The sequence below is a fragment of the Hydra vulgaris genome, chromosome 09, assembly GCF_038396675.1.
Source record: "Hydra vulgaris chromosome 09, alternate assembly HydraT2T_AEP".
NCBI lineage: Eukaryota > Metazoa > Cnidaria > Hydrozoa > Anthoathecata > Hydridae > Hydra > Hydra vulgaris.
Genome location: NC_088928.1, coordinates 43270965 through 43286636, shown reverse-complemented (window position 1 = coordinate 43286636; position 15672 = coordinate 43270965). Strand labels below are relative to the sequence as shown.

At 26.7% G+C, this 15672-nt stretch overlaps 1 protein-coding gene across 1 annotated transcript in view; it reads right to left on the bottom strand.

Moving 5' to 3' along the window:
* Positions 1-40: 40 nt before the first annotated feature.
* LOC100210099 (transcription factor IIIB 90 kDa subunit) overlaps positions 41-15672 on the bottom strand; it is a 35323-nt gene continuing 19691 nt past the window's right edge. The window contains exons 6-14 of the mRNA XM_065805809.1: positions 14945-15094; positions 13362-13955; positions 13181-13251; positions 12935-13016; positions 8322-8380; positions 1505-1806; positions 1366-1414; positions 487-610; positions 41-410 (exon numbers count right to left, since the gene is read on the bottom strand). Of these exons, the coding sequence (XP_065661881.1) occupies positions 364-410; positions 487-610; positions 1366-1414; positions 1505-1806; positions 8322-8380; positions 12935-13016; positions 13181-13251; positions 13362-13955; positions 14945-15094 (1478 nt within the window). The 3' untranslated portion in view covers positions 41-363. The remainder of the gene's footprint in view (positions 411-486; positions 611-1365; positions 1415-1504; positions 1807-8321; positions 8381-12934; positions 13017-13180; positions 13252-13361; positions 13956-14944; positions 15095-15672) is intronic.

Genomic DNA, 15672 nt, shown 5'->3' with positions numbered 1-15672 from the left:
TATTTGGTTACAATGACGTCATTTAAATAAATAATCCGAATAAAAAAATTTACTTATAGCTAATACTGAGTTTAAATATACAAAAATTAAATAAACTTTAATAAAAACATCTTTAAAAAGTAAAACGTTACTAAAGTAGCGTGTTGTCCGAAATATTATCAAGTTGGCATCTCCGCCATCAGTTATTCATTAAAAAAACGTCATTGAAATAGCACCTAACGAATCGGCTCTATGTCATTAAAATGGAATATTTGTCGTCATAGAATATATAGTACTCTAAGTTATAAACGTCAATAAAATAGCACTAATGTCATTATTAGGTGTACCGTACTCTACATTAAAAACGTCATTAAAACGACGACTTCAGTAAAATGCATCTGCGTCTTCGTCATACGCATTGTGATCATAGTCTAAATAAAATAAAAATATAAATATAAAAAATATCTACAACAACCGTGAAAACAAAATACGAAGTAACTAACTAACCGTCAACTTCCTTAGCAAAAATCGAGGAAGCTGTTACAAGGTCTTCTGGCTCGTCGTCTTCTTCTTCGCCAGCAAACTCTTCAAGCATTTCTTTTTTTTCTATTTCATCGGATTTCACTTCCAACTATTAAAGATAATAAAGCATGTTATCGAAGATTTTAGAATAGATTCAACGTAAATGTATTAACAAAGCAAATTATCAACGAATTAAGAACAGATTTAACGTAACTATTTTAACAAGAACAGAGCTGACGGTAGCATTAAAATAAATAACTTTGCGATTATTTATGTCAGAAAATCACAATAGTTCAGCAGCAACAATATTATATTATATATATACTCAAGTTAACCATTGAAAATAAATATGTATAGATAACACATATAACATAAATATAACAGTAAAACATTTTATTCAATAAACAAAGCTTTAATTAAATCAAACAAACGCTCGCTTACATAAATAAAAAAGAACATTTAACTGTGTTTTTAAATGTCAAGCCTAAAAGTAAGCTAAATTTTTGTGTACAGAAAACCAATACAAAATATATATATATATATATATATATAATGTAGACTTGATTTACAATTTTTATTTTAAAATACGACGAAATTGTTTCCTTCCACAAAATCTTAAATTTGTTTTAAATATATTTTGTATTATCGATTCCAAGAAAGCAACCTGCAGCCTCTACGCGCTAATTAGTTTGAGGTTTTACTATTTAACAATTTCAATGAACATTCTGTTGATTCACATTAAATTTATTAAAAATATATTTAATATTCATTTTTTAATAAAATATTTATTCGTTTATAAAACCATAAAAATCGATTTAAAAGTTGAAAGTTTTACTTTCCTTAAAAAAACAAAAACTTTTTTACCTTTATCCGTTTGCTTGCGCTGTGTATTGATTCAGAACTTGAAGTAAAGCTAAATATACAAAATAAAATATAAAAAAAAGGAATATTTGCTAATAGGCATATATATTAGAAAAATTGCCGATAGACTAAAAATAATAACCTAGTTTTGTTTCTTTGTAAACCAGTTTCGTAAACAATAGGCATATCTTTTGACAAAAGTCTTTTCTCACTGTTGGCGACAGCAGAAAGAAGCTGAGGTTTAATATCGAAGTTGTCACCAACGGAAATCGGTTCAGGTTTACTGACCTGATGACATTCCTCTACAGTTTCTGATTTAAGTCCCCGTAAGACATCGTAATTTATTTTTGAAGATATTTTTTTCTCTGCTAACATTGTTTGTATGGCCTCATCGGCTGTACCAGCAATTGGTCGATCACGAGGTTTCTTTCTGGCTTTTTTTTTCTAAAATAAATTTCAAGATTAATCGTCACGAAACTTACTTTTCATGACAAGTCACCAACTATTTATTTTATATAATATTAAAAAAGCAACATTAAAACGTATTATAAAAAGTTATTTTAACTTTTTATAATACGTTTATATATATAATATGTAATTATAATATAATAATAATATATAATCATATACATATATAATTACAATTTTAACTAAAAATTGAAATATACATAAATCTAATGATTTTCGGGGGATTTGCGCAGCCGAATTAAATACCACCAAGTTGATGACAAAGAGGTTTTAAATCAAACAGTATCAACTCGAACTTTTTACCTTGTTTTACTCAGTGGTAAAACAGCGAAATTAGAAACATGTTGCACCGGCTTACATGATATAAGAAATCTAATATAAAGAGATGTGTATCCTATGAATATGCGTCTTATTCTAAAATCATACAACAGAAAGATTTTTAATCTACAGAAAATAAAAAGGTAAATGGTTATAAAGCAAATATATGAACAATGGAATATAAAAGAAAAAGAATGAAAATTAAATGGTAGTGGGACTCAAACCATGGCCATTCTGTATATGAGGCAGAGTTGTTAGTTCTTGGCCTTGCCTTAAGGCCGAAAATAAAGGCCTTGGCTTTGGTCTTGAAAATTTTGGCCTTGGCTTTGATTATTTTGGCCTTCAAAAAAAAAATACATAAAATTAAAGAGTTAAAAGTTTTCATTCTTTATTTTTATGTATTTTTGTTTTCGGCTTTCATATATATCTACAAGTATGTTTTCTTATTGACTTTGTAGAATTTTGCGCATAACCTTGGTTTATTTTTACAACATGTGGTTTATTGTCACAGCAATTGTTACCAACAATTTTGTTAATAATTGGCCTTAACGTTAGGCAAAAATTGTCTTTGGTCTTGAAAATGTTTGTGTAGGCCTTGGCCTTAAAACTTTTGACTTTGGCTTGCCCTTGCCCATGTGACTTCTGGCCTTGGTCTTGGGCTTGAAAGATGTGGCATTGTCCTTGCTACTTTTGGCTTTGTTAACAATTCTGGTATGAAGTAAACGTTCAAATAAGCTAAACATGCATATACTCAGTAAAAAAAAACTATAACTAAATCTAGACATAATAATTTTTTTTTTAACTTTGTATTGATTTAGTTAAATAATTTTTTTTTAACTTTGTATTGATTTACACTGGTCAACAAAAAAATACTTTTTGAATGCACCATGAATCTAAGCAGCTTTTTCTAAACCAGTTTTTTGCGCTGATTTCAAATCTGCTTTCAGTTTCAGTTCTTGAGATATTTGGAATTTTATTTTTCGGACATTCTGTACTTTATCCCTATACATAAACATTGACAAACATTCAATATTTCAAGCACCACTTTTGTTTCTATACAAATAAGTCAAAGTCTCTGTGACTAGGTTTATTCGTAAACATTTATACACATTTAATAGTTTAAAGACTGTTGACTAAAGCATATAAATCACTTAAAATCTCTGCGAATATGACTACCTTTGGTAGACTTTTTCTGGTTCATCACGATAAAGCATCCAACAGTAGTCAGCTAACATGCTTTCATTCCAGAATCCTTGGTAACGCTTTTCCATCACTTGAATATCTTGGTGGAATCGTTCACCTTGTTCATCACTCACAGCGCCCAAATTTTCAGGAAAAAATGCCAAATGCGAATGTAGAAAATGCATTTTCAATGAAATACGACAACCCACTTTTTGGAATGAATCGAGTAGCTTTTGAATACAATTTTCATATTCACACAATTTGTGATTCCCCAAGAAGTTCTTGCAAACCCATACCAACGCTTTCCACGCTTCTTTTTCGTCAGAAGTAAGTGACTCTTCAAATCCATGGTCTTTCAAAACCTTTCGAATTCGGGGTCCAACAAAAACGCCTTCTTTGAGTTTCGCTGCACTAATTTTGGGAAATTTTTCAACCAAGTATTGAAAACCCACTGATTCAGTTTTACCTAATGCTTTTACAAAGTTTTTCATCAAACCAAGCTTGATGTGAAGCGATGGCAAAAATATTTTGTCTGGATCAACCAGCGGAATATGGTGAACGCTGTTTACACAGGGTTCGTATTCAGTTCTCAACATCCAATCACGTTTTACGTAATGTTCATTCACAGCACGACTATCCCATAAACAAAGAAAGCAGCAGAACTTGGTAAACCCTGTTTGCATACCCATTAACATACCAATCACTTTCAACTCACCACAAATGTTCTACTGATGAGTTTTGTAATCAATAGCGTCTAGTAATATTTTCATATTTTCGTGAATTTCATTCAAGTGTACAGAATGAGCAATTGGAATACATGGCTTCTGATCGCCAATGTGCAAAAACACGACCTTCAAACTCCTCTTGGATAAATCAATGAAGAGGCGCCAATTACGAGACAAATACACTTGGGATAAACTTTCGAAAAGACCATTGACATTATTGCAGTAGCACAAGGGTCCATCAATGGTGAAAAACCTAGATAAATTGTTGTTGCGCTTTCAAAAGTGGGATACTTTGACACCAACTGCTAACAAATTCTTTTCTTTCAGTCTTGACGCCAAAAGTTCAAGTTTTTCCTTGGAAAGGGACAAGTCTCTAACCAAATCATTCAGTTCACCTTGTGTGAAAACTTTGGGCTCTTCGCTGTCAATATCTGGATCAAATTCAAGTCTGGATCAACATCAGCTGCATCTTGATGTTCAACATCAACAACACATTCGTTTTTAATAGAGTCTAATCCATCAGCTGGTGGTACTTGAATGAGCAGGGTGCTGTCATGAGGAACAGGCCTCATGGCCGAATCCAAATTCGGGTACACGATTTGGTGCTTATTTTTCGACGAAAATCCAGCTGTATTAACAGCGCAAAAATAGCAGTCATTGTAATGATCTTTTGGTTCCCTCCAAATCATCGGTATAACAAATAAAAAAGAAGACCTTCGTTTGTTGATCCAATCTTGTAATAAGCTGCAACAACTATAACAAGCCACATGTGGTGCCCAAGTTTTATCTTGAACTCCCAAAGGACAACCAAAATACAGCTTGTAAATTTTTGAGATTTCTTGAGTGATTTTCTTTCGCTACCCTGACAATGTAAATTTTTGCAATTTCTAGGCATTATATAAGTTAATTTTATTGAAATAATTACCCTGAAAATAAAGAAACATTATTATATTTCACACTGAAACTAAATATTAGTGCAAAAAACACACATACATCATCTCAGGATTCAGACGTGCTGGAGAAAAACTAAACACAAATTTGGAATCAGCGTGAAAAACTACATCTAGTAAGCCTAAAATTAAAGCTGGTGCAAATTCATTGTTGACCAGTGTTATTAACTAAATAAAATTATTTCTTGTGATCCAAGTTATCTAGCAGATTTGTCAACTAAATCCAACGAGCACACTAGAAGAAAAGAAAGAAAAAAGTCAGGTGTGCAAGGCCAAAACCATATGTTACATTGCTGTTTGGACACTGGGTAATAAAACACTTTTTATCATCCAGCCGGCACATCTAGTTTCACTTTTAAAATTAGAACATCCAGGTGTAAACCAAAAATACGTTTAATTACTGGGCAATTTTACTAGAGTTTAATACATGTTTTTGAGGTTTTTAAGTCAAATTTGAAAATTGCATGCTTTTATCACTGGTATCATACTTTTTACAGAAATTTAGCATAATATAATACTACGTTTACATATTGATGAAACCATAATTATTTTAACTAATTCGGACATACTTACAATGCAGTGAAATAAGAAAAGATGTAAAAAATACAAAAAGAAGTAAAAAGGCGATAAGGATATATAGACAAAAGATAGATAGGATAAAATAGATAAGGATATATAGACAAAAGATAGATAGGATAAGATAGATAAGGATATATAAACAAAAGATAGATAGGATAAGATAGATAAGGATATATAGACAAAAGATAGATAGGATAAGATAGATAAGGATATATAGAAAAAAACTAATATTTACAATAAAATGATAATTCAACAATAAATCTCACAATAAATGAACTATTTTATAATAGCATTAGTATAAAAATAAAAATTAACAGGAAACAGGATGATATCTCTATAGTTGGGTAACTTTATATAAGAGCCATTATTATTTTTTCATAAAAACTGTTTTCATAAAAACTGTATGCAATCTATTATTCAATGTAACTAATTAGTAAAGTAAGCAATAATGCATGTTAATATTAACTCTTTTATAATATATACATTTTTTATAATATATTAAAAAGCATTAAAATCACAATGTATGTATAACTTTTTTAATAAATAAGCATTTTGTATAAATTTTTTTTCATGTCATTAAAAATTCTAAATCTTAATTTATCAAAAATGCATTTCTTATGTACCAATTTAACAAAACATTTTAATTTTTATGATAAATTTTTTTATGACTACATACTATTTTTATGATAAATTATGATAAACTCATGTGATAAATATTTTTCCAACAAATTATTTTACTTTGAAAAAGTCAATCCAATTTATCTAGAATCTAAATCAATACCAGTTTTAAAAATGTCTTTAATCAAGTCTGAGTTTAATTTTCTTCTTTTAACTTTTTCCATCTTCAGCTAAAGTTCCAGACAAACCTGGTGTTAATATAGACTGTCAACTTCTGACACTTTTTCACTATTTTTCTTGAGTTTTCTTTTGATTCTTGATGGTTGTGATGAAGGTAGTGAACTAAGCCTGAAAGTTTAGATGAATCATTTTGTTAAAGAGCCATGTAAAAATGAGCAAGGTCATAATTGACTTTAATCAAGGTAAATTGCTTTGCTGATTGAGTGTAAAGATCATGTTTATTATCTCAGGTAACTCTGTTATCTGGCATACTAAACTCTCACTACAGGATAATGCAGCTGGAATGCAAAAATATATATATTTTTTAGCAACTATGTTAACAGTGAAAAAGTAGAGGCAAGTTTCTTCCACCATTAAATCATTACACCCTGTACTATGTGTTCTTATTGGCACATCTTTTCTTTAAGAGAAACTAACACATCCATGTTGGAGTCAATCCTAAAACTTTAAGTCTTAGGATTGACTCCAACATAACGCAGTTGGAAATCCATCTGGTTCTGATCTTAACATAGTTCACAACTGGAAATCCAATGCATTATGTTGGAGTCAATCTTAACATAGTTTACGACAAACATTAAAAACTCTTTTTTTAACTTTAACTTTTTTAACCTGTGAACTTTGTTAGATAATTCTGATGCAATCTGAATGCAGAACTTCACTTCTTGCCCCTTATTGCATGAATTGCTAGTATTTAATAGATGAAAAGTGAAAGATTTATTATCATGTTTGCTGCTGCATCATGGATAATAACTTTCTTAGGCATAGCATCTAACAACAGATACTTATGGATCATATTTTCCAGATCTTGAAACAAAAATGAATTTTACAATAAACTAACAATATCTAGAGTAAATTACTGACTTTTGCAAAAAAAACAAAATATTTTTACAAGAAAAAAATATAAATTGAGAAGAAGCAAAATCTTTTTGCAACAAAAAGTTGTTTTGTTCTTTTAACTTAGTGAAATGTTAACTTGACCCTCATAATCAAGTGACCTAGAGGCCCAGCCATCAGTGGTAATAAGCAACTGTTGACAGCTTTTTGTTGACTACTTTTTTAATTAATTGTACTACAGTGTCCATGACACTATCATAAAACAACACTAACTTGCACTTGAAAAAGTGATGGAATGCTAAACATTAATTTTTTATATTTTAAACTTCAATAAACCTGTTTCTTGTATGAACTAGTGAAGAGTTTTTTTTTTTTTTTTTGTATGCTTTGTCCTAAATTGTTTTTGCTACTTTTTTGAAAAAAAAACATTTGTATAAAAAAAAAAAAAATGTCTTAATCTAGCAAAGTCTATTGAAATTTAACAATATAAATGTTTATAAATTCCTAGCAAGTTCATTAAAAAAAAACCCTTAAAATTTATAAACCAAACAGAATTAACATTGTATTAAAAGCAAGGGAAGTAAGTGGAAATAAAAAAACAAGTTTAAATTTATGTAGCATTATATTAGCATAGTATAAATTTGATGACTAGATAACTTAGGGCCTATTTTATTTTAGGGTCTTATGGCAGCAACTGTTTTTTTTTCATTATTCTATGTTTATTTTATTATTCAGAAGGAAAAAAAAAAGTAAATGCCAATTAAAATATTATAAAATATTAACAATATTTCTTTATATAATTTTGTTGTATTTCATTTTATAAGGATACTTCCCATTATTAAAAGGCACTTTGATGTTACTTAATTTATTGAGTTGAATTTAAATAGTTAATGACCCAAAAGCGAATAAAATGTTGAGATTTTCATATTTTTCATCCAAATCTTTTTAAGTTAAATAGAATTAACGTCAAATAGAGTATTTAGAAAAATTTTCAAATTTCCCTTTTGCTAAAACTTATTAAGGAAAAGTAACAATATAATCATACTTTCTTATTTCCTAGTTTGTTTTCCTCTTCTTCTTTTAATCGAAGATCTTCTTCTTTTACTAAACACATAGTTTGAGTATCAATAATATCTAATACATAATAATAGATAATATTTATTAATAAATAAATAATACTCAATAATAAATATGTAATATATAATAATAGATGCATAATATTTAATAATAAATAAATATATAATACTCAATAATAAATAAATATGTAATATATAATAACAAATATATTATACATAGTCATAAAATTATGTCCAAATAATGCAATATACTTATAAATATATTACAAAATATTTTCAGAAAACTAATTATAAACATAAAGAGTGAATAAAACTTCCTTGATATTGAAGGTATATGCAAAAATCTGAAAAAGCTATTTGAAAATATCTGAAAAACATATATTCAAAAATCAGGACTAAAATTTAACATAAATATAAACTTGCATAACTGCAAACCTGCATAAGTGCAAATTTGCCTAAAATGTAATCTATATAAATCCATTAAAATATTTTAATAATACTGGCATTAGTGATGTGCAAAGTATTGTAAATAGTCACTAGTTAATAATGAATAAAAAAGTTGTTCGACATTCGTATTAAAAATAATAGACTAAACAATCAATTTTACCTTTTTTCCCCTTTTTTATCAGCATCAGTAGTATTGTATTACTATACTTGTAAATTCTTATTATATTATTTTTGCATTATAAACACAGCCTGTGAAATTTGAAGGACTTACTTAGTGTCATACTTAGCCAATGCCAAGTTGGAAAAATTTTGCTTTTGATTTGATTTGCATCATATTACAAAAAAGTTATTGATTAGTTGGTTATAAAACTAATGTTTTGTAAGAGCATAGCTTCAGACAATAATATTTTAAAGAATGAAGCAATTAATGGAAGTATTTAGTAAGTAGGGTTGATAAAAATCATGATTTTTTTGATTTAAATCAGATTCTTTCGATTTAAATCAGATTTTTTCGATTTAAATCTGATTTTTTTGATTTAAATTACATTTTGGAAAAATAAACTTTTAATCACAGTTTTTAAAAATATAATGAAATCATAATTAAATTAATTTAAAACATTGAAAAATCTTTTTTAATGTTGATTATTTACAAATTTTCAAAGATTCAATCAATAAAATTCATTGATTCTAATACTTTTTGATTAAATAGTTTGAATAAGAAAACCAATTTGCCAGCTTTCTCAATTCCGAGTCTATTGAAAATAGACTCGGAATTGAGAAATATGATGAAAATATTCTTTCAACTCCTGCAGATGAAGCAACAGCAGTAAGTAACTGTTCAACAACTTTCAGTAATTCCTAATTCACACGATCGTTATGAGATTTCCACCAATCACATGGCTTAATAGTTTGAACAATGTTATCATGGAACATAAACTTTTGAAATGGTGCTGCTTCTGCTTTAAAGTTGACCCAAAGTGGAAGAAAATCTGGATTCTTTGAAGCTGCAAAGTCCATTACAATCTCTATTTCTTTATCAGTTAATTATTTACCTCTGAATTTAGGATTAACAATATTAGCCAAGAAATGAGCTGGGGTCATTGCCTGCTGTATTCTTTTGGATAAATTCTTCTTAGCATCTTGGCTAAGCTTAGGACTTAATTCCCTCTGAAGATTTTTCCATATCACTACACTGTCACCAATAGTACTACTGTCCTGCTGCATCAGGTCTAATGCAACAGCAATTGGTTTAAGCATTTGTAACAGTTCTTCTGCACTTCGCTTTACACCAAGGTTATTTACAATATTTGTAAAATTCTTATCAATTATTGTTCTGTTTTCTTCACAAATTGTTAACTGAATTGGCCAGTGTTTTAGATAAGATTTAAGACAATCAGCTAATGTGTTCCATCTGACATCTTGGGGCATTATAAGTTGTAGCCCCTCTTTTGCTTTATATGTAGCAGCAGCAAAATGGTTGTTTCTAAAATATTGAACAATCTGCTCCTTGATGTTTGGAATTGCCAAGTCTTGGGCCAATATATTGAGAATATGAGCTGAACATCCAAATGTAATAACATTAACATCATCTCGAGTTTCCAATTGTTGTCTCATTTTCGACACATTTGCTGCGTTATCAGTTACTACACTGCGAACTTTACAACCAAATTGTTTTTCACATTTGTTGATAGAATTAACAGCAACGCCAACCAAATAGTCAGAACTATGTGAATGGCCAGAAGTATCAATTGTATCTACAAGATAGATAACTGAGTTCATTGTTGTTACTGTTGCACAAACTATTGGTTCATTATGAACATTGCTCCACCCATCAATACTCATGGTTACAGACTGATTTTGTAGCAAACCTGAACAGCTAGTTGTTCTTGTGAACAGTATCTTATAGTTTTCCACCAATATCGATTCTATTTGGAGGGTTATATCCTGGGCGTAAAAAATGGATCATCTTGATAAACTCTGGATGGTCAACCATTCTGAAAGGCGAGTTAGTAGCATGAATCATTCTTGCTATCTGCTCATCAATAGCTTCTTTTTCAGATTTAGTGGTTTTAATAAGGTATGAATCGAATTTAGTTGTCACTGTCTTGCCACTGCTTGGTCTTGTCACTGCCTTTTTATTTGAACACAAAAAACTTGTTTTATCTACAGCAGATTGACTAGATTCAGTTTTCTTAATAGAACATTGACTAGTTTGTGGTTCTTCAGTTGTCTGGTTGATATTTTCTAAGGTGTCTTGACAAACAATAATGTTTTCGTCATCTTGAACATCTTCCAGAAAATTACATTTACCAGCACCTTTGTGGCTTCTCATTCGAGCAACCAAACATTGCATTTGAACACCACAGCTTTTGCATTTAGCTTTATTACCCTTTTCCCCAAAATCTGCAGGTATTTCTTCAAACCATGTCCAAACTGCATCTCTTTTTCTACCGGCACCAGACATTTTTATTTCTAGTTATATTATTTTTATTTTCAACTAAAAATAACAATTATAGCAATTATAAATGAATAATGTAATTTAAAAAAATTTGAATATACTCTTATATAAAAGGAATATATTTATATTTATTATATAATTAGTAACAAAAAAAGAAATTAATGTAATTAGTCAATAAGTTAAAACAAGAAGAAAAAAAATTTACTTATATGGATAAAAATCTTACAATAAATTTAAAAATTTAATGATTTATATGACTACAATATATTTTATAATGTATTATTTGACTATTATAACTAATACTAGTTTATGCAGTATTATATTTAGCTAGTGCAATTTACTTTAATTTGATTAATCAATAAATAATCATTAAAAATAAAAAAACTCAATTTAAATCATGATTTTTATTCGTCTGATTTAAATCATGATTTAAATTGATTTAAATCAACTGATTTAAATCACTCGATTTAAATCAAAACAACCCTGTTAGTAAGTATATATACATTACAATAAGTACAACGTAATGTAACTGTAAGTAATGCAAATTTATAAATTAACGATTCTTAGTTTTGAAGTTTGAAATAGTTTTTAACAAAAAAAAATTTCATATATTATTTATTAAATTTTCATTGGTTTTTTAGATTCACCCTAGAATAATTATTTAGTAAACATAGTTTAAAAGCAGTAGGTGAAGATTTTGTTAATGACAAATTGTTTAAAAAATAGTATAGTATTAATAATTTGTTTAAAAGCCACAAAATTTAAACTCCCATTTTTCAATAATTTTTCTGCATATAACATATTTACAACTATGTTACATGCGACTTGTTTTCTCTATGAAACTTCATAGCATTTCTTATTTTTAATTGTTTAATAAAAATTTTAATATTTTTAATAAAAATTTTAATATTTTTAATAAAAATTTTAATATTTTTAATAAAAATTTTAATATTTTTAATAAAAATTTTAATATTTTTAATAAAAATTTTAATATTTTTAATAAAAATTTTAATATTTTTAATAAAAATTTTAATATTTTTAATAAAAATTTTAATATTTTTAATAAAAATTTTAATATTTTTAATAAAAATTTTAATATTTTTAATAAAAATTTTAATATTTTTAATAAAAATTTTAATATTTTTAATAAAAATTTTAATATTTTTAATAAAAATTTTAATATTTTTAATAAAAATTTTAATATTTTTAATAAAAATTTTAATATTTTTAATAAAAATTTTAATATTTTTAATAAAAATTTTAATATTTTTAATAAAAATTTTAATATTTTTAATAAAAATTTTAATATTTTTAATAAAAATTTTAATATTTTTAATAAAAATTTTAATATTTTTAATAAAAATTTTAATATTTTTAATAAAAATTTTAATATTTTTAGTTGATTTAACAAAAATTTTAATATTTTTAATTGTTTTAATAAAAATTTTAATATTTTTAATTGTTTTAATAAAATTTTTATTTAATTTTCTATTTTTACTAACATTAGCTAGCAATTAGTTCGACTATTATATTATATTATAGTATTAATATTTGAGAAAGAAAAATGTGAGAAAAAAAACTTGTCAAAATGTCAGCAACCTGTGAGAAAAAATTTTCAAAACAATTTCATATTATCAAAGTTTTTTTGTGAATATACACCAACCAATCAAAAATTACCTCTCATTTTTTGAAGATACTCTTTATTTTCTTCTAACCAAATTTCAGTTTTAATTTTAATTTCATCCTCTGTCAATAGCAACTAAAAATAATTCAATATGCTGGTAAAATGAACATTTTATGTGCCAGCAGTTTCAAAATAAAACTTTAGGACGTAACAAACACTTCTGGATAAAAAAACATTGTTTAACATGGAGTTAAAAATAAAAATAATAACTACAAAGAAAAACAAAAACAATACTATACTTCTTCTATTTCTTCATCATCAATACCTTCCAAATCAATTTCATCACAATTTATATCTCCTGTGTTCTTCTCTGAATTGATAAAATTTTTATTAATCTAACATAACATATCTGATACCAAAAATGCGTTAGTATTTTTAACAGATGTAAAAAAAGATTTACAAAAAATATGTTGCACTCACCAGACTTTGCTGATACTTGGTTGCACTCACCAGACTTTGCTGATATATCTTCTACTTTAGTCACACATTGATCTAGCAACAATGTGTTGCTTGCAACTGTCTTTACTTCTTCTTTTAGAAAGTCCTCTGGCTCTTCATGGATAACGAAATGCGGCACTTTAAACTCACCCTTTTCATCTAACTCATACTTATGCAATGAACAATAAGAAGGAAGTTGCTTTTGATATATGAATGCTTTTGATTCAGGCAACACTTTTTCAATTTCACTGTTAATGTTATGGCGTTTTTCTAATAAAACTTCTAGTCGACGTTGAGTTTTTACAACTTGTGATAAAAGGTAACTTGATACAAAATTATGCTTTTTGTCTATTTCTTGAGCAAACTGTATTCGTTTTTTGCCATAAGTATAACACGGAGGATCAGCCTCCTCCTCTAGATCAACTCTTTTAAACTCATCTGTTGTAAGTTTACCAGTAGCTGTTTTACTAAAGTCCATAAGTCGTTTAAAAACTGTTGTCTTGCTCATTCTGACCAACTTTACAATATCATCCATTGTAACATTAAAGTTGAAAAGCTTTCCTGCTATAATCAATGCTAGAAATAAAAATCTAACAACACTTTTATATTGAACAAAACTATTTTAAGATTAATTATAAATAAAAACTAACTTACTAGCTAAAAAAGAATTTTTTTAAATTCTATTTACAAACTAAAAAAAACTTTATTAGATGTATTTTATTTAATAATAAAAAAGTAAAGGTAACCATGTTGTTTTTTCGCTTTTTAAAAAACAAGAAAAAAAAGAAAAGATTTTTGAGTTTTTTTTTTCTTTTCTACTTTAAAAAAACAACACAATCAAGTCAACAAGTATTTAATTTTGAATTCTTTTTTTTTAATAATACTTAATTAGTATAAAAACCAATAAAATAAGCAAATAATTGATTATAAGACCAATTTTGGAAGGATGGCATCTTTCTCATGGTTAAGACTACTAGTTATGAACTGGATAAAAATTCAATGATTTATAAATTATCTAAAATGCTAAAAAGCTAACATCAACAACAAATTTTTTTGTATTTTTATTTGTGATTTTAAAATGCTTGTATAGAGCAGTTTTAAATATTTTTTCCTGAATAAATTTTCCTTTTGGTCTACCCAATTTAGTACCATATTTACACATATATATATATACACATATACATATGTATATATATATATATATATATATATATATATATTTATTTATATATATTTATATATAAATATATATATATATATATATACACATATACATGTGTATATATATATATACATATATATAATATATATATATATATATATATTTATTTATATATATTTATATATAAATATATATATATATATATACACATATACATGTGTATATATATATATATACATATATATATATATATATATATATATATATATATATATATATATATATATATATATATATATATATATATATATATATATATATATATATATATACACATATACATATGTGTATATATATATATATATATTTATTTATTTTTATATATATGTTTATATATACATACCTGCTCCACATAAAGCTGATGGTCTCCTGCCTAAATGTATCCAATCTTTTTTCATTCGAGCTAGAATTCGGAGTGCAGCCATTGAAACTTCATTTTCTTTATCGCCAAAATCAAGTTGATGAGCAAATCGATGTATGTAGAGGCTGGGATCTATACATAATGAAACATTTAGAAATATAGTAAGAGTGTTATTAAATTATATATTTGCTTCTTATGAAAATTAAAAGTAATGTAAAACCCAAACTGATTTTAACCCTATAACAACTTGTTAAGCTTGAAAAAAATTAGCATTAAAATCAATAACTTAATTAAACTTATTTTATCACAAAGTATATAAAATATGTTACCCAGCAAGTAAAAGACATCGTATCAACGTCTAAGCAAGGTTGAAGTTTTAAATGTCGAAACTTTCAATGTCGCTTTCACGTTGATTTATTGTTAATAAAGTAACGTTGAACAATATGACGCCGTTTCAACGTCTTATTGATGTAGGGAGTCTAATGTCAAAATTTTCCACGTCACTTCCATATTAATTTATATTTGATAAACTAAAGGCGAGTTTCTACTCATTCGTTTTTCTACGGGAAAGGTAAAAAAGGGAAAGGAAAGGTAAAAAAAGTTACATGAGCATGCTTAATAAAAGTTTTTATTTGTAAAACTGTGCATGCTCACGTGCATGTTTTTTTTGGTTTATAATTTCATTGTTTATTACGCTTTCAGAAAGTTGT